Below are 27175 nucleotides of genomic sequence, written 5' to 3'. Positions count from 1 at the left end.
GTTACAGTTCAATGCAATAAGAGGCAAATGCAGTTACATAGGAAAGAACGTTTTTTAAGAATTCACAAGATAGAGTTAATGCGCTAAATGCACATGATAAGCTCATTCAGTTTAGGCTCGACACTTGTGCATTAGGCCCACAAAATGTCTTTAAAACGAAAATGCTTCTCCGTCGAAGAAAAAATTCGAATTATTTGCGCTTGGAAGCCTGTGAGCCTAGGGAAAACCCATGTTATTAAATTAAATTGTTTGTTTGATTAATAAATTAATTTGTTTTTTGTTAAAACACATTACCAACATGGCAACCATAAAATAAGCAACCGGGTATAACGACGTAAAATCATCGGTCCTTGAAAGTCCGGATTCTACTGTACTTTATATGGTCGGAAACGTTTCGTGTTACATACTTTTCAATGAATCTAGTATACCCTTTTACTCTACGAGTAACGGGTATAAAAAAGAATACAACATTGGCAAGACAAATAATAAAATGAACAAAATTAAAAACAATTTCCAGAAGGCGCCATTGGGGGCGGGTAGGTGTAAGACTAGGCGTGGTCGAAATATGAGGCAAGTGGGTGTGGCCATAATGTTTTTGAAAATCGATAAAAGTTTTCAAGAAAAAATTTTAAAATTCAAGATTTTAAGCATTAGCGTGAGCCTTACAGACTGACATGGCCAGATTATTTTTAACGCTTTGCCAAGGCGTTATAAGAATCAGCATGCTCAATCTGGCTTAGTCATAAATTTATAAAATTTCCGAGATACGAATAGAAAAACATCTCGCCGAATGGTCCTGAACAATAGATAAACGAAAACGATTAGTCTACCCTATATATACTTTTCAACGCATGTAATTTGTATTTTACTTTACCAGCGATAACAAAAAATGCTACCAATAACATTACTTAATCCACCATGACAAACTAAACATTTCCTTTTCATATAATCTTTTTTTATTTGTTTGCTTCTCTTGGTTGTCTTACTTTTTTGTTGTTATCGTAGAGCAAATGTGTTTTTTGATGTAACTACATAGTTATTACTTTTATTTCATAATTTAATTCTAGCGTTTTGTTTTAACTTAGCCAGCATCTCGCGAGATGTCAATGCTTCCAGTTAAGTATAATTATATTTATATATATATGATTTTAAAGTTATATGTATGTATATATACCACATGTCTGTAATCAGTTTTTCAGTACTGCAAAGATTTGTATCTAGTTTTAATGTTAGATCGATTTCGCTTTTCGGTTTAAATGTTAATCCATTTTTATTTGATTTTTTTACTATCATTATGTTCTTTTTCGTATGCGTATGCATCTAGTACAATAAAAGTTATGTAATGTTACAGTTTCAATATATTATATATATATATGTATATATATATATGAGCATAGAATATGTAAAAGGGATGTGTACTAAACCAAACTTCGCTTTGTCCGCTTTCCCTTAATCCATTTCTCATGCTTTAATTAGACATACACCCAATGATGGCATTTGTTTTGTTTTTTTATGTAACACAGTTTGCTAAATTTGCATTTAATTTTCTTTTAGACATGCAAGATAGATGATTAGGTTTTATATGTTATTAAATCTTTATATGTAACTTTTAAGGGTGGGCGTTTTAATTTATTTAGATCATTTATTTTGGGAGCTATATGTAAAACATTATGAATTCTGCCTTCAATGTTGCAGTGCTTCCTCTTCACTGTATTTCAATTCACATTTCTTTCTAATAAGCGTTTATGCACATTTTATGCTTACAAATTAATTAAACTCATAGTTAAACGCCAGAGAAATATGATCAACATAACAAATAAAAAACTTAATAAAATAATTGTTTGATTATATTAGGAATTAGAATTAGCTTGAGAATAATAAGAATGGGAAAAGAAAACTAAAACAAATTTAACTAGAACGAATGCAAAGCCTAAATCGACAATTAACCGCTTTGTGCGTTATTGGGTGGACAAATGGTAATTTATTGAATAATCGATGTTTACTATTCAATTTATTTAAGGTAACATTTTGAGGGAGAGGTCCATTATTAGTTTCATTCTAGATGTTATCCATTTATGTTTCTCTTTTTTGCAAAACTTGGTAATAAAAAATATATTATTATTATATATTCATATTGAAATTTAGCATTACACGCGCTTGCCAAAAATAAAAATTTAAGCAGCTTGAAGAAACGCGCGCGACAAAAGTAACATTCGAAAGAAAAAATGCAATTAGGACCTGTCCAATTAATCCATGCTGCAGAAGTTGTGTAGCGCCCGGAATATATCCGTCTTAATATATTCCATGTAGTATTTTTTATAGTTTCCGTTGTGTTGCTGTAGATCTGGTTTTTGTGGAAAGCCGGGTTGGATTTTGGCCCGTAACTTGCTTATGAGAGGTGGAAAGACATGCTGCCCTCGTTGGCGGCCACTTTCAGCTTCTGCCGCATCACTTCGCGACTGGAGTAGTCGGGCAACTTTAGATAGTTGACACAGGTCATCACAGATGGTAAGTAATCGTTTGGGTTTTGGTTCTCATCCAACGTCTTGCGCACGATTGTCAGTGGCGGCGTGAGGGCCTTGAATCCTCCAGTCGGAAGGCGTGGTGACCCAGTCACAAACTGTAAGAAGGCGCGCTGTTCGTCGCGGTTGTACGAGGCCAGGATCTCATACAGATATTGGATAGCTTGCGATTCCTGGTGGAATCCATGATCCGTACGGCAGCTCTCCTGCAGCATCTTGATTTCCCATCGCGACTGCTGTTGCTCGCTGCCTGATCCGCAGAAGACGCACTCCAACTCCTCCGGATAGAACATTCGCAACCGTTGGATTGGAAAAACGGAATCAAAACCTACGGGTAAAAGCACACACTTTGTCAGTAAAGGTCCAGAGGCAAACAGAAATAACCACAAAATAAAAACGGTGAAATTGGCTAGAAAGCTCTTTCGCTAGCGTGTTAAACTTTCACTTACCTTCACGCAAAGCCTCAAACTGTTTCTGGACACCCTCGATAAGGAACCAGTATGTGACCAGGGAGATGTACTGGTGAAGGTTGTGCACAGTGACAGGTGTATCGCGACCGCCTCGACACAACTCTATATTGGCATGTCCGGGTAATACGAAGTCCAAGCCCAGGTCTGCGATCGGGCAGCCATCTAAGTCTAGCTGTTCAATCTGAAAAAATAAGTAAAAGTATGCAGTGTACAAAATACTGAACAATAAAGGACTAAAATGCACTTGAACGAAAGCGAACGCTACAGTCTAATTCCCCGACTATCAGATACCCCTTACTCAGCTAGTGGAAGTGTGAACGGGAAATTTTAAAATTTTTCTGCACTTCGATTGAAACTGGGAAAGGGGCGTGGCCCAATTATTTTTGGTATACCGATGGAGATTGGCAAGATAAACAATAAAACGAAAAAAATAACGTTTTTCAAAAGTGTGGTCAGTTTTGGTCGGTTTATGGGCGTACGAGTAGGGGCGTCTACGTATCTGGAATCTTCATGCTTTATCTTAACTCTAGCTTTTAAAGCTCCTTCTCCGTTCATACGAACGGACAGTCGGGCATGGCCAGGTCGACTTCGCTAGGGTCGGAAACGCTTCTTCTACCTGTTACATATATTTCAACGAATCTAGAATACCCTTATACTCTACGAGAAACCGGTACAAATATTGTACTTCTTATTTGGTGAAAGCCTAACTTACCTTTTCAGTCTTTTCCATAGCATCGATGTTTGGATCGGCTAGAATGTACTCCCGCTGGCGAACCAAATCCTGGAGTCGCACCAGAGTGTTTTGGACCTCAGGTGCCACACGCATCAGATCGGCCAAGCCAATTGAATGCTCTTCGCTGACTAACCAGCGATAGAATGGCAAAGAAAACGGGAAATCCAACTAAAACATTACAGAGAAGTTAATCCAATTGAATTAAAAAAAAATGGTGCAAAATGATCCTACCATGCGACTGTCCATCACCGCCTTTGCCATGAACTTTCCCAAGAACTTGAATTTGGCCTTGGCCTTGGTCATCTGCGGCAGCTTCGAAGATTTACCCAGAGGCAAAGGGAACAAGCCATGTGCCGCATGTACATAACTCGTTGTGGCTGTAGTCGTGGTAATGCTAGAGTTATTCGTAGTGGTGTTCTGCTCTACAACCGTTGTTGTGGTAGTGGTGCTGATCGGATTATCAATTGCTACTGGATTAGCAGAATTTATATCACTAAATTGCTGTGCTATGATCATATTTAAAGCATTCTCATTGGCGCCGGTGCTAGAGGAGCTGTGCTCTACCGGCTGTTGGCCAGCTGCGCTGCGCAAGACGTGCGAACGACTGCTGGAGCGGGTGGGTGGATGCTGGGGTTGCTGTGCGGTGGTTGTTATAGTGGTAGTGCTGCTGACAAGCGACGCTGCTGCTGCTGGGGGGCTCTGGTCCATGGTGGTGGCCTCAAGAGCATCCTCGATGTGTAGCACAGAGCTGTTGGACTTGACTACGTCTACAATAGTTACAGAGCTCTGTTTGTAGCTATCACTGCCATTCCATAGCCCAAGATCAGTACGCTGCAGCTCCGCAGAAACCAACGCGTAGAATTCCAGTGTAGGTCCCAGACCCGTTCCAACCTCATTCTCATACTGAATTTCTAGCAATGCCTTCGAGTGCCCAAAGTCCTGTAGGATGTGCTCTGCCTGTTTGAGTATCTCTGTCCGGGAAATTGCTCGCTTGCGGCGATCAAGGCGAGGAGCCACTCGTTCTGAAGACTCCGCTGCATTAAGATCGGGCGTAGTGTCCAACAGTCGCTGCAAAGCGCGATCCCGATCAAAGCTGGTGGCGTAGAAGAGCAGGTGACGAGTCTCGAAGGGGAAAAGGAATGGACAGGCCATGCCTATCTGAGGAAGCCACTGCGGTAGATTGCCTGTCATAATGACAAGCGGATCCTGCAGCTGGCGATTCGCCTTGGCCATGATCTTAGGGTGTATAAACTCCGCCTGGGGGATAATGTTTTGGCGCACCACACAACCGTAGAGATGCTCCCAGTGACGATTTAGAGCATGGATAACTCGCAGCATACACAGTGCATCCAATGAGGCGTCTTGTACGGTCACCACATCAGCTGGAAGAGAGTTGCTAAGGAAAGGCTTTAGAGCTGAAATCACTCCAGGAGCTATTCCTTCGTGCCATAGTTCAGTCTTCTTGCGCATGAACTTGCTGCTAGACTTGTGAGCCTTCTTTGTTGACGACCCGCCACCGCTTGCCACTCCTGAAGATGAGGGGCACGCGGAGGTAGCATTTACACAGCTGGATGCGGAGTTTGGAGTGCTTTGCTGCTTTTGCACGCCACTGCTACTCAAACCGCTGGTGGATGCTGCTCCCGCAGCCGCTCCCGAAGCCACTTCCTCCTCTACAGGACGATAGTAAATAGTATGCTGTTGCACCCATATACTGGCGTTTCCCAAAAGAGTCTCAGACTCGTTGTCGGTCTCAGGCTGTTCACTGACCAGCGGCGAGAACTGCTTGACCGCCTGATAGACTGTCATGTTATAGGGCAACACGTGATCTCCGATCGTAAACTGCAGCTTGTGTCTAAAGCCCGCCTGGGTCATCACCACTGCTGCCACATTGTCATCCATATCCTCTTCACTGTCGTCGTCGGAGTCTGCACGGATGCCGCCATAGCCGCGCACCACCAGGTAACGCTCAATGGCCTGGACCATAGCCAAGGGGTCGATCTTCACAGTGCCGCCTTTCCACTGACGTAGGTTACTGCATTGCGGATGACGTTGCAGGTTGCACTAAGGAAGAAATAGTAGTTTTATTAATTCATATATGGATCTAAAAGTGGACTACTAATTTCTTTGCAAAGAAAAATCTATTTACTATACATTGTCCCTTCCTTACCTTGAGCTGATGGGTGTTGAAGAAACGCAAAGCACTCTGATTAGACCTTCCTCCGGGACCGGCAGGAAAGTCGTGTACCTTAACGGGGAACTGTTCTAGTTGTGTGACACAACCATTTAACTTGGCCACAAAGGCTCCGAACGCTACCGGCTCGATAGCTGGCATCTGACCGACGTTCTGAAGCAGAGGCTCTAATGGAAGGCCAGCAAATACGTGCATAAAGCTGCGCAGGCGTGCATCGCGCTCAACCAGTCCAGTCTCGCTGGTCATATAGTTGAGCATGGCTTTGATCAGGCCCGAATGGTTTACCTCGAATGGAGAGATGTCGCTCTCCAATAGGATAGTTTTCAGCTCGAGGAGAGCATCTAAACAGTCGTGGTAGCTTCCGTTAAGCTTAAACAGAATGCTGGACAAACGCTCCAGGACATTGGTACTGCCCGCCGTGGACAATGGAGTATTGCCCATCGACGATGATCCCACTCCACTAGTTCCGCTCGGAGTGGCGCCACTCTCGGAAGCAGCCTTGCTCCTCTTGGCCTCCTGCTCAGTGTAACGCTTTACAAAATCTACAGCCTGTTCGCGGACCCACTGACGCGCTCTTTCCCTGTTGGCCGCCGCTAGCAAATTGGCGTGGGAAATACTCTTGCTGATACTCGCCGCAACGGCTGCAGCGTTCAGTCCTCCGGCTCCACTAGCAGCGCCATGTTGGCTCACCGTGTAAGCCAAACCAGCTCCGGAGCCGGAACCAGTTGAGTTGGAGTTGCCGGAATCTTTAGAAAGACCGTGATGCTGCTGCTGAGACTGCTGGTGATGATGATGTGTAGTCTGACGGCCCCAGCGAGCTGGATTGAGCGAAGCCAGGAACGAAGATTTGCTCGATCCTGCATTGGACGAGTTTCCGGCGTTGAAGCGGGACTTAGAACTTCCAGAACCACCTCCCGAACTAGGTGTACTCCTGCCACCGGTGCCGCTACCAAGACCTGCAGTAGCAAAAGGATTGGATTGACCACAATTGTCACACATATATTCTAGATGAGCATTAGAAAATGTACTTACTTGTGGCGCGGCTGAGAAGTTCATGCATAGCTGAACTGGCTGAAGAGGGAGGGGCTCCCCCTGCTCCAGATCCCGCCGGTGCGACTGCTGCATCTTCTTGTCTAGATTTTGCCCTGCCACTGCTCTGCGATTTGCGTTTCGGAGGAGCTTTTCGCTTCAGCATGTCCGTCATCTTGTGTTGCAGCGCAGAGGCCGAGGACGAGGAGGACGAAGATGAGGAAGCCGAGGCAGCGGCACTGCTGGTGGAGGCTAGTGCTAAGTGTGCAGGCTGTTGATGCTGTGCCTGGTAGATCACTTGAGGCACCTGCTGCCCTTGTTGCTGAACTCCAGTTGGTAACAGCTCCAACTGCGGTGGTGGTGGGGGAACAGCCGGCTGCTGAAAGTGCACATACTGGCGTGGATCACCCTGCTGGGCCACAAAGAAGGCAGCGGGTGCTCCGGAGGAAGAAGACGGTGCCGAGCTGCTGTAATTGTAACCACCAGCTGTGGTAGATGAGCTTGTGGCGTCCAACGCTCCAGTAGGAGTCCCTTTGGCACTGGCTGTAAGGGCGTTCATGGCATGCGAGAAGCTCTTTACGCTGTACGATTGATGCTTGCTACTGCTGGGAGTCGTAGAAGCACTCGACAAACCCGGAGCGCTATCCATAAAAAATGGGTTTACTTGAAGGCTGTTGGCGGAGGCAGGAGCCGATTGTGATCCACCTGCATTTGGGGTGGGCGTAGCTGTTGTGCTAAGCGGTTTCGGCGATGAGGTCGCGCATATCGGATTGTTTGGATCAGTCAGCTGAGTAAACTGGTAGATAACTCCCTCACGACGAAAGTGCGTGCCGAAGACATCAGGAAGCTGGCGCATTAAAATCTCAGCCATTTGAAGAGCTCCCACAACTATGCGCAGATCATTGCTGCCCAGCATGCCAGCAATGTGGCTGGAGACCAGCTGATACTTGAGCACCTGGCGTAACAACTCAGGCGTGGCATAGTATACCATCCGCAAAAGGGCGCGCAGGCACTTGTAACGCACATTTGGTCCGGCAGAAGAGCTGTAGACTTCGTACAGTACGTTAAAGATGTGCTTGATAAAGACCGCAGCCAGTCCCCGCTCCTCCTAGAGAAGCATAAGATAAAAACGTTGGGATAAACTTAATTTTTAGTTGTATACGAAAAGTATTTTACAAATCATGTCGGCTGAACATTTAACATGATTTATAAAATAAATCAGAATTGCAATGAATAACAAAAGCATTTTATTCCTTACCTTAAGACATGCGATTCTAGCATCCAGAGATGGACGGCGCTTTACTTGATTGAGGTTGACACTATTGCCGGGTGGATTATTATTATTATTGTTGTTGTTGGAAGCCGCTGCCGCGGCTGCAGCGGACGTGGAGGCTCCTCCCGAGGCCGCAGTTGTAGTCAAGTCCTGGCCCGCCGGCATAGGAGCCACGTAGTTATGGTTAAGACGACGCTGAACGGGTCGTGTTGTGCCCGTGTCCTCATTAATCTGCTGCATGGCATGAAAGTCGACAGTGTAGGTGCGTCCAAAGGTGCTCAGGCTTATCTCGTCCTCGCTGCTCTGGTTGGCGGCCTCAATCAGGCGCGAATCAATTGTAGAGTAGTTATGCCAGGAGCCGCGATCATCCCGCCACTGCCAATGCACCTGATCCTGGGTATTAAGCGTGGGTCTGTCCAGCAGTGAGTCCACAGCGAAGATTCCATCCAAAGGTAGACGCGGCATTAGCTCCCCAATGAGGCAGGTAAGTTCGTACAGCTCTGAAGGCGAGCGTGAGATCAGCTCCACGTGGGTAGCACTAGCAGCAGCCGGCTCCGCATTTCCGGTGAGCAAATAAAGCAGGGTGGCCGCTATATCGTTCCTTAGCAAGGAAATTGCCAAGTCTGGACAGCTGCAACACATTAGACTTAGCATCCGAACCACGGCTGTAAAGGTTCCTGTATTCAGGATGGCTGGTGTTACCAGCAGCAGTTGCTGGCAGTTCTTCAACAGGTCCGGACTAGCGATTTGCTGTAATCGTTGACTGTCGTGCTGGAAACTCTCCACAAGACGACAGAATGCAGAACAAACGCTCTCAACACATTTTTTATCCTGCTGGGAGAGCAAGCGAGCTAGTAAGGGCAAACTTTCCGCCACAAAGTGGAATTCCTCCGGATGCATGTTTAGGCAGCAATTAGCCGCAATCGCCAAAGCTGCCCGCTGAGCCACAATCGAAAAGAAGTCCAAGTAGGTGAGGCAGGCCGAAATTCCATTTGCCTGCAGGATGGCCTTGTTGTGACGTCGTGACAGAATCTCCAAGGCTGATAAACTTTGTTCAGCAACATCCATGCATTGGATAACCTGAAGTTTCTCTAGAAAGACTGGAACCGCCTCCACCACGGTGCCTGAGGAGCGGGGCAGAGCTTCTAGCATGTATGCCAATGCCCTACAAGCATTGTTCATGATATCAAAGTTGTGCTCCATACGAAGGAGTTGTATCAGAGCAGGTACCACCTGCTTGATTGGAAAACCGGCTAAGGTGTCCTCATTGCCCATCACCAGCATCTGGCACATTTCAATGGCAGCCTGCAGCTGCTGGGACTCGTCGTGGGATTGTAATCCTTGCAGAAGTTGATTGGCCTTGGAACTGCTGCTGTTACCAATGGTTCGGTGGAGAATATGTGTCATCCTTGGGCCAAGGGCACCGAATAAATGGGGCGGCAGTCCGCGAGCTTCGAGCAAGGCCTGTAGTCGACCGACTTCGCTGTCATCGCTCTCCGAATCGACAGCCGCAGCTCCTGCCGATCCACTGCCGTGACTGCTACTGGTTGTACCGATACCTGGAGGTCCTCCGCCAGGAGTCGACCCCGATCCTGTTGCAGTCACATTGTTGCTGTTGCTGCTGCTGGCTGCTTGGCCGGCACCGCTGTTGCTGCTGCTCGACGCGCCCACGGCGCTGGTATTTCCTACGGAAGAAGCCGATGCTCCAGTAGCTGGTGTTACGCCTCCCGCGGATCCTCCTCCGCCGGTTCCTCCTCCGACGTCACGAGCGGCACTCAGAGCGGCCGCTACAATGCTGAGATTTGCAGAATTTGCACCTAGAGCAGCATCACGAAGAAAGTTACAAAACTCGTCATCAATATTATAATTCGGCATAGCTTTTAAAGACAATTGGTTCAGCGATTGAATGATTGAGTAAGAACATAGAAACAAATAGTCAAAAAGAAAAGCAGACTTGACAATAAAAGCGAAGACAAATCAAAAATGTTTGGGAACTAGAAAACGTATAAAATTGTAAAAGTAATACTGTTTCACTTGTTTGCTTAAATATATCTGCGAGTTAAGTACTATATGGTATATTTAAGCAAATAAAATGTGTTTTTCTTTCGCAAAACAAATTTGGCAAGCAGAAAGCTTTAAAACTGAGAGATTAGTTTGCCTAGAAGCGGAAATACCGTCATTATTATAATAGACTCCGCTGGTGACCGATAAAGAATATAGATATATACTTCACATGGTCGCGCATGTCATCTTTACTGCGTTACTAGCTTTTGACTGAATTCAATATATCCTTTGCAATAGTGCACTGATCTTTGGGAATTTAAATGTAAACATTTTATTTGCAAGGATTTTGTTTCTTTTGAATAATGTTCAACGCTCAGGTATATAGATATGATTCCCTGATACTATTGTTAACGGTTAGTGGCGATAAATTATAAAAGGGTTAGAACTAGAAAATATGTCAGGTACACAAATAATAAAGAACTAAATCAAAACTAAAACATCAAATCTAAATAGTAAAGTAAGAGGCCAAGGCTTAAATAAGGTCAAGTATTGGGTAAAAGAACAAAAAATTGAGTGCTGCCACCTGAGGTGCCTTTGGATGGTGGACGCGGGGTGAAATACAATCAATGCAAAGCTAAATGTGTATTGGCCAGGCTGGAAGTGGTGCGAAAATGATCGATTGTGTTTTACGTTTACCTGACGTTATTTGCTGTCCACCTGCATGCGGCGGTCCACTTGGCGGTTGTTGTGCCATCAAACTATATGTTAAAGCATCCGAAGCTGCTAATCAGCCAACGAGACGGAGACGAAGACAGTGAGCGGGTGGTAGAGAGAAAACAGAGCAAAACAAAGTTAAGTTTACTATTATTTTGGTTCAGTTCAGTTAAGGCAATAATTCGGCAGACACCGCGAGCAAAGCAACGCAGGAATGAGCGAGGATGGGACGAAGAAAGATGTACAGGAGGTTGGAGTATTTTTGGGTGTGTAGTTTGGATTTTTTCAGTGCAGTATGGGTTATATTATTACCTAAGCTACGACCAGCACCAATAATATAGACTTTATCCATTTGCCGACAATTTATACAGTACTCACGATCAGGGTCGTTTTGATTTCCATATAAAAATACCTCATGTTATCCTACTGTTTTTGAAATCACTTTATAATTTCTTCCTCTTTAGACGGTGACATTCATAAAAGAAGATGTCTTAAGCGGACCACAATTAACCCTGTTCCTATACAGCGTGTGTGTGCTAACATTTCCTTTTAGGCCGGAAGCGCCAAACTATCTCATATTTAAGCGAAACTCGCGAATATCTATTTACAAACAAATTTTCCTCACATATTCTGTTTTTTTGAAAGGTTCTGTTGTCTGCACACCCGTGAAAAGTTCTTCCCTGCCTTTAGCCTTATTATGAAAAATGATTGAGAGGTCCCTGGATTTGGAGTTGGATTTGCTTGCGGCCTCTTGTCCTTTCATCCTGATTTTGCTCTTCCTTTCCCTCATCTGCTTACCACTGCTATGCGTCACTTTGGGGCCCTGATGTATTTGCTGCGCTGGTTGCTGTTGCTGCTGTGGTTGATTGCTGCGATAGCTGAACAAGAATCCGGGCTGCACGAGCGTGGCACGCTGCTGTTGCTGATGCTGCTGTTGCTGATGATGTAAAGCCAATTGCTGCTGTTGCTGCTGCTGCTGTTGCAACTGTTGCTGATGACGCACGGCAACTACAACGGTATTGCCGCCCACCTGTTGGTATTGATAGGTACCAGGCGGTGGCAGCAGTTGCTGCTGTACAGCAGCAGCAGCAGTGCTGTGTTGCTGCTGCTGCTGGTGGTGCTGCTGCTGTGCTGCCGCTGCGGAACTCACACAAGAACCCGTCTTGCCACGTGAACTGCGTCGCAGTGAGGAGTGCTGCTGCTGTTGTTGCTGCTGCTGCTGGTTGTAGGCAACCTGTTGCTGCTGCGGAGGCACAAACGTAGCCGCTGTTGTAGCTGTTGCTGGCGTGTAGCGGGTCAGCTGCGGCGGCGGCTGCTGCTGAAAGAGTGCTGGCGGAGGTCCTGCCCCTGTGGAGGTAAAATGGTGCGGTGGAGGTTGATGCAACACAGCCACTGAACTATGGTAATAGTGCGGCTGGGGTGGCTGCGCATGCTGCACGTGTTGCTGATGTTGATGCTGATGGTGTTGCTGCTGTGCAAAGTAAGCGGCAGCAGCAGAAGCTGGGGGATAGTGGGCCGCTGCTGCTGCCGCTGCTGTCGGAGTCACAAAGGACGACAAGTGTGCAAACTGATGTGTGGGCAGCAATTGAGGTGGCTGTTGTTGTTGGTGTACTTGCTGATGCGACGGAGGTTGTGGCGGTTGTTGCTGGTGTTGCGGTGTCAAGGCATATGGTGTGGTTGTTGTGGCCGTTGTGAGGTGCGGCATAATGCTGTAGTCAACAACGTTGTTGCTGGAGTTGCTGTTGCTGCTGCGCGTGGCACGCGGCCCGCCCCCTCCAGCGCCTGGCCCCGCCCCCTGTCCATGGGGGGCGGCACGTTGCTGATAGCCGGACGACGTTGTTGCTGTTGTTGTCTCCTTAATAGTGCTTGCTGCTGCTACCGCCGGTGTGTTGTTCTTGGTTTTTTTTGGGTTGTTGGTGGCACGTTGAGGTTGTTGCTCTCCTTCAGGAGTCAAGTGTGAGTGCGGTTTGTGTGTAGAGAGAATAGGTTTAGGGGGTTGGGAGAGGGAGAGAGAGAGAGAGAGAGAGAGAGAGAGTATTGGGAGACAACAGTTAACAGCTTTATTTTTTTGAATTTTTTCAATCTTTTTGGGACTTGTTATTTTCTTGCAGCTACACTACTTGAGTTAGTTAACTGGTTCTTTTTCATTATTTAATGTAATGTAAAAGATATTATTTTGAGCGCAGTGTGTGTTTGGCTTTCAAAGGGTAATGGCAAGGGGAAATCAGGAGAGGAGACTGAACGACCTTCTGTCGCTGACAATGATGATGTTGCTGCTGTCGCCTCTGATGTTGCAGTTACTGCTGATCCCTTACACTAATCTAAGCACACGCACACACACGCATCCGTCCGTGTTCTCGTAGTTCTTGATTTCTCGTTTCCTGTTGGATTAATTAATTCCCCTTTGATTAATGTTTATGCTGCACTTTGTGGTTGCTGTTACCGCCTCTGTTGCTGCCGCTGGCTTACTCTCCTCCTCCTCTCTCTCTTTGTGCGCCTTTGCTGACACCACAATCCTTTTGCATTTTTACATCGGTTTATTGTTTTTGCACAAAAACAACAACATCATCATCATCAACAACATAAGCATCAGCAATTTAGGTATTCTTTTACTCGAAAATCATATTAGAAGTTTTATATTTAACCACTTTTGTGGCTAATTAAATTAAAAGAAGATACAATTGCAACAACAACAACGTGCAAAATAAATATTTATGTTTTTGGTGTTTTCTTTTTGAAGGTAAAAGGGGTTGTACATCTGTGGCCCACATAAAATAATATGGAGCACAAAACACTGTTCGTTTCTTGCATAGATAATAAATAAGGCCTATCGTAGCACATTTACAAAATGATTCACACATCAGTTAAAATAATGAGGGCGTTTCTTTGCGTTTAGATATAAAAGCGTAAATCAAATTAAACATTAAAAATTCATGACTCTCTGGGATGGGTAAAAGGCAGGACTAAATGGAAATGGTAATGGTGTTGATGGCAAGGTGGCCACAGGCGACAGCACAGCCGAAGTTCTGAACACTTTCCCTGAATTAAAGCTTTCTTTGGACCTTAAGTTATTGAAATAAGTTACATACATGCAATGCAGTGAAAGAAGCAAGTAATAGGGCACTCAAATACATAAAACTTTATAATCTGCGCGTTTCCCCACACATACACTATATACGGTATACATATACGAATATATTCCTGTTCCACACGGCGCAATATACGAATTTTGACTGCCAGTCGATCGTTTGCCGCTGGCATATTTGAGTGCGTTGGCATTCCGAACCGCTCGCCTTTTATCAAAATCACAAAAACACTACAGTAGGCATTGGGGAATAGCGACAAGGCGATGGCACTTCTTAAAATGAATGCTTCGTTAATGTACACAAGTATGGGTATTTTCGCTACTGATAAGGAATCCGCAAAACAATAAAAATCACATTTTGTCGACAGCTTTATGAAAAAGTGCAATTCACTTTGTCTACCCAAACCGAAATCACCAAACACGCTCTCGACTCTGAACTGGTAAAGTTCGAAATTGATATATCATTACTTCTATAAAATGTGTATACCATATATTTAGGAAGTTATTCAAATTAAACTACAATCGCTCTAATCAGGAATTCAAAGATTCAGTTTAAATAGAAGAACCATTATCCTTTATAACCTTTCGGGTTGAAATAAATAGAAATGTGTGTAATTTCACTAATGTTAGTGGAAAGCATAACCAATATTGGGAGTTAATAAATGTTAATATAGAAAACGAGTACTTAAGATATTTTTACAAGTGGTTATAAAGAAAAGGGCTACACTACATTTAGTATACAACAATAACGTCAATATTATAAGGAACATAACATACAACACGGATAAATGTAAAATGGATCTTATCCGCTGAATAAATAATCCGAAGAAACTCACCACCAAGTTCACCAATCAGTTGCTGGGCGAATTCGCTCTCAGAGAGGTCTTCTTCCTCAATATCGTCGTCTTCCTCGTCGTCAACGTCCTCCTCCGTTGTGATCTCGTCTTCCTCGGCAACGATTTGTGCGTCTTCCTCGTATGAAGAGCCCGCAGAGTTTCCAATCCCGTAGAAGCCCACCTCCTCTTCCTCCTCTTCTTCCTCTTCCTCGTCGTCCTCCTCGTCGTCTTCGTCCTGCTGCAAGGGCTGGCGCTCCGCCTCCAATTGACTCTGGTTGTGAATTTCTGACGCCTCTGATTGATTAAGACCAGCTTCAAGGGTCGGCAGACTGACTTGGTCGTTTACGTCCAGATTTCCGTGCTCCGATTGCTGCTGTTGACCTCCAGTACTAGCAACAGCTCGCTCTACTTCTGCAACCTCTGTGTCCAGCAGATTCTGCTGCGAGTGACGCAGGTTCTTTCTGTACTTGTGTATCACACCTGACTTGCTACTGGATCCGGATCCGGCTGATCCGTTCCTGTTGGCCGTCGTGTCCTCCGCTTGTATTGCCTGCTTTTCCGACTTCTGGGAAGAGCGCGTGTGGCTAACCTTGCGGGTTTTACGGTAGTAATTCAGCAGGTTACCGCTGCGTCCGGCGCGAGCAGCTGCTGTTCCTCTGTGCGGAGTGGTCTCGACCACAGCTAACGATCCTCCAATACTGGTCTTTCGTTTGTTTCGATGGCTGCCCAGAAAGCTGGTAGAACTGGCACTTGCTCGAACCTGGTGATGGCGAGCTGCTGCAGCGCTGCTTGTGCTGGGCAACTCCTCCGGGGAAGTGGTCTTAGACCGAGTGCGCTGTGCAACACAGTCTCCGGATGCCTGACGAGGAGACTGGTCACAACTTGTCTCAGCTAAGTTAATTTCTACCGCTCCCTCGGATTCCAAAGTCTGCTGCAAGCGGCGTTTTTTGAGGGGCGAGCAGAGCTCCACCAGCTGATCTCCACCGGGCGTCGCTGAAAAAGGCATTGAAGATGAATTTCGGATTAGCACTTCAATTCGGTCGAATGGTTTATAAATATTTGTTGTATTCTGAAGCTTTTTAACCGATAGGGAAAGGGGAAACGATTGACTGGTTTAAAAATTTAGACAAATAAACAAATACACTTTGATGAATTTAGAACAGTAAAAAAAAAGATTTCACGAATAGTTTTTCTATAATATACTTTTGTAACCTCGTGCAAATGATATTTAATTTAAGTATTTGTATAAACATAAATTATTTCAATTTTGTATACAGCATACAGATTGCATAGCGATGCAACAATATCTCCAAGGTTGACAATATATATTTAAGGAATATATTTTTAAATGTTTAATAACAGGCACTTTGGATGAGGGTTATTATATGTTTTCTTGAGTCCTCGCTAATAAAAAACCCTAATTTGTAGCTTTAAAAGTCAAACTGCTATGACTTTTTAAAAGCCTACTTTAAGATACAACTTTCTTAATACATAGGAAAGAAATGTGGACCTTTAGTTAATTAATATGGTAATGATCATCCTTTTCGATTTACTTATGGATATAGCAACAACTAATAAAAGGGAGTTGCCCCATAGAGTTGCAACTCTCTAAGAAAATATAATACAACTCACATTGGTGGCTACTACTGGCTTTGTTGCTGCTGCTGTTGTGCTGGTTAAGTTGGCGCTTACGACTGCCGGGCGATAGCGATTGATCACTCCCGACCGGGATGGGGTTGAATGCTGGCGAAGATGGGGAACGGATGGCTCCCACCGAGCGCTTGGAGGTTTGTGACTCCTTACTGCAGCGGGTTGCTGCGGAGGAGTGGCGACCTTGACTGCGGGATCGACGGGTGGATGTTGGAGATGCAGTCGAGGTGGCGGCTACTACGTCGACGGAGGAGCTGACAGCAGGGCCTGATGTGTTTCGTTTCTTGTTTTTGTGGTGGCTCTTGTTGCTCTTGCTGCTTGTGTTGTTGTTGCGTCGCCTCTGGGACGAGTGATTGGATGAACTTGTGGTGTTGGTCCCACCGGTTTTATTAGCCAATGTCCCTGATGTCGGTGTTGAACCGCCGTCGTCGTGCTGCCCCTCCGTCAATGCAGAGAGCGATTGACTTTTAACGGATTCGGCCATAGACGACACTTAACCGCACCGGCATCGAACACACTGAACATGCCAACAAAACCAATAATGGAATATTGATCTCGAAATGTTTGCTCGTAATCGGTCCGTTGACTAAAGGATGGTAATAATGTCTAAACAGCTTTGAGTTCAATTTGCTGTCGTTTTCTCAATAACAGCATTATTTCATAAGCACTGATTTGAGCTCTTTCACTTCACTTTTCACAGTTTTCCTTGCTGATTTCCCTTTCGCGTGCTTCGTTGGACAGATTGGTAGTTCTGCAATAAAGGAGACAAGATGTAGAGGTGAAAATAAATACGAAGGTAATATTAACAATTTGCAGTTTTGGGTGAGTCTTTTGAACTCGGTTATTTGGTATTGCAATGAAAAATGTTAACTGGTTAATAGGATGATTCGATCATAAGGTACATCGATCTGAACTGACAACTAGCGCGAAATGGCTGGGAAGCAGAAGACCCGGCTTTGTGGCTTTAAAAATAGCCACAAGGGAGACGGAACCAGATAGTGCCTCACCCCAGGAGGGTGAGACAGGAAATTCTGAAACGCTAGCTTCTGACATGTAGGAAATGCCCGGATAGGGGAGAGGGACTGGAATCGAGAACTAGCAGTACCAAAAACACACAAGAGATAAGGGGAATACGAAACATGGCACTCGGGGGCCTCAAGTGAATTTGAAAAACCGGCTCGACTAAAATCAGAGGTAGAGATAAAGAGAAATAGAGGCAGGAGAGAGCGGACATCGCTGGAAGTCAAATGAACAAAGGCCCTGCGTTTCAGGACAGGTACTCGCAGACAATGAAAAATGTCATGGTTTGAGTGGTGCCAACTATTGATTTAGCAAATTAAACAATACCAATTTAAGTTCAGCTTATACATACTTCTATACTGGAACCAGCAGGATTCATTAAATAGCAGGATATATTAAATATACATACCTTTGACACAACAAGCTACGGTTGAGACAAGAGGTAATATTTAAGTAATACTGCTTTTACAATCCACCTCATTAAATATATTATACGTTTTTGACAATGCTTAAATTTTCACTTTTCCATTAGTTTTTTTTTTTTTTTTTTTTTGTTTAATTTTTAAATATATGTGCGAAAAACGGTCAAATATAAATTAAAAAACACCTCATGTATTGACTCGTTTAAAATAGATATATTGTTTCCGCACAAATTCTTAGTTTTATAGGCTTTAATATTAAACTACAACGGGAAAATTCCATGTAGCCACCACAGAAGAGCAATAGAAACTAGGCACCAAAAGTGAACAATGGAGAATTTACACCACCTAGGAAAAGATACACACAACCTCTCGGAAACACACTCATACTCATGTCAGCATATAAAAACTGTAAATAAGTTAACAGCTGTTCGTCAGCAGCCACCAACACGTGCACGCGAGCGAGGTAGAAAGTAAAAGAGAGACAGAGAGCGAGAGGAGACGGAATGTTTTGAGTGGAAAGATGAGCGCTGGCTCACTCACACTCACAAACACTCGCGCACAGCTGTGTTAATCAGCTGTTCTCGGCAGTTTTGTTTATGTTCTGTCTTTCGTAATGCCCAGCGTGTCCGTGCATGTGTGAGTTGGCTATCTGCCCCTTCTTCCTATGTGTGTGCGAGCGAGAAACAAGTTCTGCGAGCGTGTGTGCGTGAGTTGCCATGCTCGTTTCAAAGAAGATGGAATGGAAGCAAATCGAGCAAAGCACAGACTTTCTGCTTTTGCCTCCACCTACCAAAAAAAGATGAGATTCGAGATTCTCCGTTCTGCGCCCTTTTCGAGCACATAATGTACTCGACAACCCCGTCTACCGACGGCTTTTGCACACAATATAGTGCGTAGTTCCAACACTCTTGCCCTTTAACAATCTGCTTTCTGTTTCAACTTGCCTTTTGAAATTTTGAATTTCCCCTCAAATTTAACAGGCAAACACGATAAAGTAACGAAATATACAAACGAATCGTCAAACATTTGCCAAAGTGACCCAGCAAGCAAAAAAAAAATGTAAAAAAATACGAATACAACAAATTCAGTTCAAGGCCATAGAAATGAAGCCAGCAGCACAAACAAAAAGACGACGACGGTGGTTTTGGTTTGGTGAAAAATTAGACGTTTCCGACATTTCAATTGTACAGACAACATTTTCATTAGGTTTTTGTTGGCTAGAGACGTGTAACAAAATGTGCCATTTCTCACAGCTAATTAATAAATACGAATAGTTTTTCTGTACTTTAATTAAACTTTAGCTTTAAATTTAAAATGATTATTCATTTTTTAACATATATTACGTAATACCTATTCTCTATGTGTAATTTGTAATATCCAAAAAATATACTTTTATCTCTCCAGAACATAATTCGAACTTTCTCTCGTCACCAATTTCCTTTAATAATTGTATGTCTATATTTAACTTATACAGTATTTTTTTTTTATAGCAAAGCAGTTAACGTCGCATATCCCATTTTTATATCTCCTCTTCTGAAATCAGTGAACCTCAGAAAAACCACAGGTTGAAATCGTTTAGAATCGTTCAGATGTAATACGAATGGTTTTGTACGAATGAAGATAGTATCGTTTAGAGAACATTTGCCGAAATCGGCAAATGCCTACGCCACGATAGTCAGTGCGCTCGTTCCAAACACCCAACCCAGAAAATACAATCTATCTACATTTATTAGTCTCTACTCGTATCTCCGACCCACAAGTTTTTCACACCGTAAAGCGCAGACGAGAAAAATAATAAGCGAGGCCACAAATGGCAGCGCCTTCATGCACGAGAGTGGATGTGTGAGTGCTTTGTGCCTGTATGTGTGCCAAGCGCGTTGCTTTGCGTGTGGCAGCTCCAACATATGGCGATTGCTTTGTGGTTGCTGCCATCGGTTGTTGTCGCCTTTTATTAGAAGTTAAAAACGTGAAACGTCAAGGGTCTTAAACAGAGCAAACTCAACAAACATAATGCAGTTAAGCATCCCCATTACTCACGGGTATAAAAACACATGTATATAAATACATTTTCTATAAATATTCAACATACTTAACTTTTAAGTTTGTCCAGACCCATTAAAATCAAAAACTATACCGCAACACACATATTGTACATTGCACATAGTTTGTGTCCGCTAATGCAATAAGCGCCATTGCTAAATCGAAACACCCTGCTTTAAATTCTTGTTCATTAAATTATACTTAAGCAAGTTCCAATTAGAAATCGAAGTAAGGAAATTTTCCAATAACTACATTTGTAACGATTTAAATTTGTCAGCTAAACGACAGTATGACAACCCTGGCCCGAGCATAATTGATAACAACTTGTGTGCTCATGTGGCTGTTTCAGCTGTGCCCTACCTCCTCCTCTTCATCCCTTCTTAATTTCCCCTTTTCGTTATGCATTGTGCGTGCTGTGCAATTGGCATTGTTTGTAACTTATTTAAATATCGTTGGAAAGAAGCAGTCGAGGGCATATCGAAGCTGGTCCCAATAGTGCTGCCCTAGCAAGTTTTCTGTATTCCCCATTTTCCGTTTCCGCGTCAGGTCGACATTTATTTTTGTCTCTTTCCAACGTGTTACGAAACACGCCTACGCACATCTGAGTATGCGAGGGAAATGTACTAAGTTTCACGAAAGACAGTGTTCAAAAACCGAATATAAAAGCAACTTTTAACATTCGATATGTGATATGAGCCAAAAATATTTGAGTTTTGTAAAATTGTAAACATTTTTACATAAAGACAAGTTAGAGTTAGATAAACACTACTTTTGCGCAGTGCCTCTGTTGAATCCGATAATGTAACAAATACGTAGTAGAATAAACTGACAATAAGAACGCAATAGCACGACACCTGGCAACCCTATCGAGTGGGTGTTGGGTAGAACTAGACATGCAACAATTTAACTCTGAAGGTTTTTCAGCCCCACGGAAAATACCTGAGTGTTTAGAGGCAAGGTCAGCAAAGAGCATTGTTTTCAGAAGGGGGAAAACTTCAAATCGAGTAAATTATATTACATATTTTCAGACTTTACACAACGACTTATACATATGTACATGTAAACATGTGCACGGCTTTTATATGCAGTTATACACACCACTTCGATGCACTTTCCACGGCGGAAAAAGGAAGTGAAAATTGTTCGGTTAACTGTATATTCTGCATTTTATTCAACTTAATTTCGTGGGCTTTCAACGATATAGGATCGATTAAAAAATGAAAAGTCGATTGAGGAATGGGACAAAAAGAAAAGAAACACGCAAAAGGGAGCACACGCCGCTGCATGTGCGCGAAAGAGAGAGAGCGAGGGCAAGCGCATGACGACGTACACACTCACACACATATACACACACACACTAAAGCTTACAGAATAAGGAAAATACGGAGGTGAAGAACAAATCAGTCTCAGTATGTACAACAATATAACAAAATCAAAGCGATGAGCAAAACCTAATGCATACACAATTTGAGCGATTTGCATTCCCCGTCCACCGAGAAATCCGATTTCTTTCAATTTCGGTCCAACGGAATTATATAAACAGCAGCACCTTTTCAGTTTGTATGTACCAGTGGCCCCGAGTATATAGAAAATACAGCCGTTTGCATTTTAGCTTTCAGCTGTGCACGCACTCAAATTCAACACACGAATGGAACAGTACCAGCAACGGCCGAAAGTCATCGCTCGGCGAAAAATGGCGACTGAGAGCGAATGAGTGAAAGAGAGTGAACAGGCTGCTTAAGTGTAAGAGCACAACTGCTCTCAAACCAATATTGATATTGCTATGGTTTTTGTGAAACACACAAAAGCCACAATGCATTTGTGATAAACAGCCACCTGGACACTGGAAACAAATCACTCAAACTCCTCGAAAACAGGTCACTCAACCCTCAAGAATGAGGTCAACAAACCGCTCTCCCTCTCTCTTACAGGATTTGTTTTAGCCCAACGCCTTGCATGTGTGTCATTGCGCTATCCTAATTAAACATAAGAATATACAAGTAAATTTAAATTAATTATTTGCTTCTACTCAAAATGGCCGGGTGGCCATATTAAATTGAGTGGTACTCATTGCTTATCTATTTGAGATACTTCTCTCTTCGCAGTGTCCCATTTATTCTTCTTCCTACTATTGCGCGTATACCTGTCTCGGCTTTCATCACCCCTTGCGATCAGCTGATCGTGCGCTTGAGAACGACGAGGGGAGAAAACGCATGAGGTATTTACAATTACAAGTCTAATAGGGTCGCTCGCTTTACCCAAAGCACTCAGCTGACCTCCTTGAACCAAATCTATGTATATGTATATGCCTATGTACACATACATACGTTATGTGTGTACGAAAAACGAAGCAAAGAGGAAAACCCCAAAAGCGAACACAGAAGACCATAAAGACCGATTTTTTGTGCGTTAATATGTAATGCTATTGCATATTTTAAATTTAAAATACACATGAAAAATAAAACTATCAATCGAATTTCTTTATGGTAAAAGTGAAAAATCGAAAATTTTCCACTGTTCCTTATCCCCAACACCTTTCCCAAGATATGTTCCAAGCTACTAGTATAGCTATACTAAAACTACTATGAAGCAATGATAGTTTTATGGATAGCCAGATTGATTATGTTTACATTTGCCGAAAATCCCAACATAAATCTAAGTAATTACAAATGTATTTATATGGAACGTACGTAAATATATACATATTTTTTTCTTATGTACAAATGTACCATAGGGAGTCGTAAGTACAAGTCCAGTGCAGTTGTTAGCATGTGCATGTTTTCGAAATAACAAAATTAAAAACCAGTAATGCCAAATAATAAATATGCATGGACACACGCTCTCTCCGCCACACACACACACACACACACCCATGCAAGTGCAGTGACAATGCAGCTGAGCGAGTGAAACAGAAAGCATCGGAGAGAACGCGAAATGAGGCCACGGCTGCTGACGAATTTTGAACAGGCAGCGGAGAGCAACGATAAAAAGAGCCGCCCTAACTTTCGTTCACCGATAAGACCCGATATCGTTTAGGCAAGCATTGCTTCTATTACTACTTTTATTTTTACAACACAGGGTAGCACAGATAATTCCACATTCAAGCAATGCATTAATTGCCGAAATGGTTCTATCCCAACGATTTAAATTTTAAATTAAATGTATGTATTTAGCGCCGGTAATATTCTCCATTATTAAAAAAAAAAAAGATCCAATTTTAAAAGTTTAGGCATATAATAATATGCCTAATAATAATAAAGGTAAGGTAGAATGTCCTTGTACATTTTGAATGCCGTCTCCTAACAATAAAAAGATACAAACACAAACATATATGTATGTACATACATGTACATATGACCCGCACAATATCGTAGAACGCGTGAAATCATGCTAGGTTTACCAAAAAGGAAAATGCTGCATTAGTTGTAAAGCAGATATTTAGTTAAGCGATAACGCCATATAAACACATGAACATAAGAGCGGAAAAAAGATAATTTCAATTAGCATCGACGATTTCTTCTGGGAAAGAATTTTGTATTGATGAACTTTTATTACACGGCGATACATCAATCGCATTTATTACAAGTTAGCTAACCAAACCAGCACTTAATCTACATACAAACAGCTGGCAGAATAGAGTGCAGAACAACATCCTGTCGAACGTCGATTTGCAAATGAATGGAGTGCTCACGGTCAATCCCAATACTGAGTTCCTCATTAGGGAGTTGCAGTGCTCCGAAGAAGGCCGAGGCTTTTCTTGAATCCACAGAGCAGGACGCTTCCCGCTGGGATCCAGCCACAGTTCGAATTAGTAATTTCTGAAATCGGCTAGTCACAGTGGACATTTCAGAGGTGGCTATGACATTGAGCTCTCCGTCCAAGTTGGCCTGGAACTCAAGGCTGGGTGATATATTCTTTAGCTTGTCAATGAGACTTTTGAGCAATCTTAGGCTTGGTAGGCCTAAAGCCAACTGCGAGGGTGGAACTCTTGGTACAACGTAGGCAGACCAATCGCTGCACGGGATTATGGTCACTGGAACATCGTGCACCACTTCACGAGCTTCTGTTGAAGACGACGTAAGCACCGAGGCAATTACCGAAATGCACGGAAATTGAATCCTTTGCAGCTTTAATTTGCAGCTGTTAACGCCTCCACCGCGAAGCACAGATAAAGCTCTTCCGAGGTTCGCCGAAGACACGCCCAGAACTATGTACTCCTGTTCCGGGTGAGCAGCCTCCATGCGATACTCCGGAAAATACTCCTCGGCTGCTATTCCCGCCCAAACCAAGGGCGATGCAGAGGAGCTCTGATCCTCGTTTACGATGAAATGCATCTGCCGAGAGCCCAGAATCATCACGCAATCTTTCGCCAGCTTGGTCAGAGTGGCCACAATAGCCTGGAACTCTTTCATGTACAGCGGATCTTGCATCAGTGCGCGGAACTTCATCTTGTCATCACAGTACAAGTACGATCTGTACAAGATCGGGGCAGAATCGTAATGATCAGGAAATAAAGCGGGAAAAAAGAACAAAAAAAAAAAGAGTCAAGCAAGACTACTAAATACTAATAACGCATCAAAATCTATGCTATGCAGCGATCCCTTAGGGTTGCCGTTCGCTAAATATCAGACACACAAATTATCTGACACAAAATCCATATAATACTTTGAGACTAAAATCTGGGTTATCCAATAACTGTAGAATCCTTAAATCGTCACTGAATTGAGTGCCATTTAATAGCAATAATAAATCCTATTTGAGACAACACAATATGCCAATTAACATTATTAATAAACTGTTTGGTCATCCTCTTTAAAATTTCATTCTGAAGAACTAAACCATTCCTTTATCGATAAAATGATATTGGGTGCATATCCTTGATCGAAATCATTTGTTCGTCCTTTGTGACGACACCTTGGTCAGCAGACGAAACCAACCTGATTGAAGGGTTCTTGGATGGGATGGAGACGACGGATGCGAGATTTCGGACTCCCTTTCAGGGTGTTAATGAGGTGTGTGGACTAGGGCACAAGAGGGAGGGAGTGGGCCGGGTCCCCGACTTGTTTTCCACTCGCTCTCACTCGTTCTTTTCTCCTCGAGTTCGAATTTTTGAGTTCAATGTACAAAGGCGCACACACATGCGGACAACAGCGAACCCACACACACAGCACACTCGCTCATCCATCGCACATACACACGGCGAATGACGAAAACGGGGGAAGGGAAAGGGGAAGAAGAGCCAGGCAAACAAAGCGCAGAGCGAGTTCAGAGTTGTGTTTTGGCTCTTCTTTTCATTTATTTATTTGTATTTTTGTTGGTGGGCAAAGCGGAGAGCAAAGAGCAGGCAAAACGAAACGGAGCTCGACGAAATGAAGCACGCAGCCAGATACAAAAACTGCCTCGTTCTTGCACACAGTCATCAAACGACAGACAGGATTTATACGCCTCAAGTGTAGGGGCGGCTCCAGGGGTGGCTCCTGGGGCGGGGGCTGCAAGGGGGCATCGGCTGCAGAAATCAAATTATAGCCCGTCTAGGGGGTCAAAATATTTCCCTTCGCAGTTTAATCAACCTTCAAGGTTGGCCTATCAGCCGCTTCATTGCAATTGATAATGAAAACGAGCCCAAACGTTTATGCGTGGCAGTGTGCTCAGTGAATAACAAGAAATTTGGCTACATCATAGCGGGTAGAGTGCTTCTTCTACCTTTTCCTTCTGCTCTTTAGAATTCTTTAGATCAGATCATTTCTGGTACTATTTTTAATTCTTTTAATAGGCGTCTTTAAAGAGGCGTTGTTTGTTTAAGTTGAAGTTAGTATACATAATTTTGAAATGTAGCATAGCCAAAACTAATGTAATATTACCTAAAATTGAGAAATTGCCGTTGAGCTCAGCCGTCTTAGTTTTTTTTTTTACGTACTGAGGGCTGTTTCATGACATTTAATGACATGGCAACTCTAGCTCGCATGACAGTGGTGCCCATTTGGCAAACAGCTGTTTATTTCTTTTCTGTAAAATTGACCTATGAAGTCACAGCAGCAAAGCGAAAAAATAAAGGCTACATATCTAGAAATTTGCTTCCATGACATGATGTTAATGATATGTGGCGTTTCTTGCTGAAACCTTCGCGTCATTGAAATGTGCACATGCATACATACATTCATACAGTATAGAATTAAATATTTAAAATTGAAACAAATGCTGGCAGAGGGGAGGAATGAACATAAAGCGCTGACAAGAGGCCAACAATTCATCAGAAAATAAAAATGCTGAGAATAAGAAACGTGATTGCTTTGCAGTTCACTCACAAACACACGCTAGCATGTAGATTGAGCACCTCCCGTTGAAGTTTGCAGCATAAATAAAAGAGAAAGTAAAACTTAACAAGATGTGCTCTCCTCCCACCCTCCCCTTACCCATTAAAAGAAAATACCAATTCGAATAGAATAAAAAGACACACACGTACTCATCGATGGATACCCTACATAAAAGGCTATAATTGATTTAGGAGATCATTCTCAGGTAATATTTATCAACTGTTTGGAAAACCATTGAAGTGGAATTGTAATCACCTATGCACTCTGCAGTTATAAGCTTTTCTGTGCGTATTTTCCGGGAAAATAAACGACACTCCTTGGCAGCCATTGTAAAAATCAATATTGCGAGATTGCCCTCAGAAAAAAGGGCACTCAGACCCAGCTGTCACTGAATTGGAAGATTCTAATGGGTAAAACACAATTGAGCCACGATTTTTCAAGAGTTTGATAGGCAGATCGGCGGAAAAAGTAATACAGGAAAATGCAAACGGTCGACATTTTGTTTTCCGTCTCGCTGGTGCTTATTTGAAACGTAAGCGTGTGTATGTGTGCGTATGTGTATCTCGTCTGAGCTCGGAGCCCCCAAAAACCCTGGTGAAATTACTTCTTCGAATCGATCTAGGCTCGCCTTTGCAGTCTCGCCTTTTTAGTCTCGAAGGCGTTCACAGCAGGCTCACTTACCTTTCAACAATTTCAGAATTGCAGAAGTTTTCTCTTAATTTGCAGTTTCTATACACTCGGCAGTTTTCACACGCGACGGAAAACAATGCGCACCAGTGTGACCGCGGCTTGCAACGTTAACTCCTAACGCGTTATCGAATCGACTATCGACTTCGAGCATTGATACCGATGGGGAATGCTTATCGTGTGAA

General features: G+C 43.4%; 2 protein-coding genes across 17 annotated transcripts; both read right to left on the bottom strand.

Annotated features, from left to right (window-relative positions):
* Window positions 1–933: 933 nt before the first annotated feature.
* LOC6551758 (E3 ubiquitin-protein ligase TRIP12) lies at window positions 934–27074 on the bottom strand. Of its 16 annotated transcripts, none has more exons than XM_026976215.1 (12): window positions 26985–27074; window positions 16490–17258; window positions 14858–15850; window positions 11735–12877; window positions 10919–11005; window positions 8204–10035; window positions 6949–8053; window positions 5893–6872; window positions 3957–5786; window positions 3705–3893; window positions 2972–3173; window positions 934–2850 (listed from the first exon to the last, which is right to left on the bottom strand). In XM_026976215.1, exons 2-12 carry the CDS (start codon window positions 16989–16991, stop codon window positions 2390–2392), a joined length of 9324 nt encoding a protein of 3107 aa, XP_026832016.1. In that variant the 5' UTR covers window positions 16992–17258; window positions 26985–27074; the 3' UTR covers window positions 934–2389. The 16 variants fall into 16 exon arrangements, with proteins under 16 accessions (XP_026832016.1, XP_026832026.1, XP_015009499.1 ...); XM_026976225.1 differs by having other exon boundaries at window positions 10919–11002; XM_015154013.2 differs by having other exon boundaries at window positions 11735–12283.
* LOC6552094 (checkpoint protein HUS1) lies at window positions 23089–27115 on the bottom strand. The gene is made up of 2 exons (XM_001978828.3): window positions 26985–27115; window positions 23089–24462 (listed from the first exon to the last, which is right to left on the bottom strand). The coding sequence occupies exon 2, from the start codon at window positions 24435–24437 to the stop codon at window positions 23601–23603; it is 837 nt and encodes a 278-aa protein (XP_001978864.1). The 5' UTR covers window positions 24438–24462; window positions 26985–27115; the 3' UTR covers window positions 23089–23600.
* Between the last annotated feature and the right edge of the window lie 60 nt (window positions 27116–27175).

The sequence above is a fragment of the Drosophila erecta genome, unplaced genomic scaffold (assembly GCF_003286155.1).
Source record: "Drosophila erecta strain 14021-0224.00,06,07 unplaced genomic scaffold, DereRS2 tig00000000-arrow-pilon, whole genome shotgun sequence".
Classification (NCBI taxonomy): Eukaryota; Metazoa; Arthropoda; class Insecta; order Diptera; family Drosophilidae; genus Drosophila; species Drosophila erecta.
The sequence above is the reverse complement of the archived record's forward strand: the minus strand, read 5'-3'. Positions and strand labels throughout refer to the sequence as shown.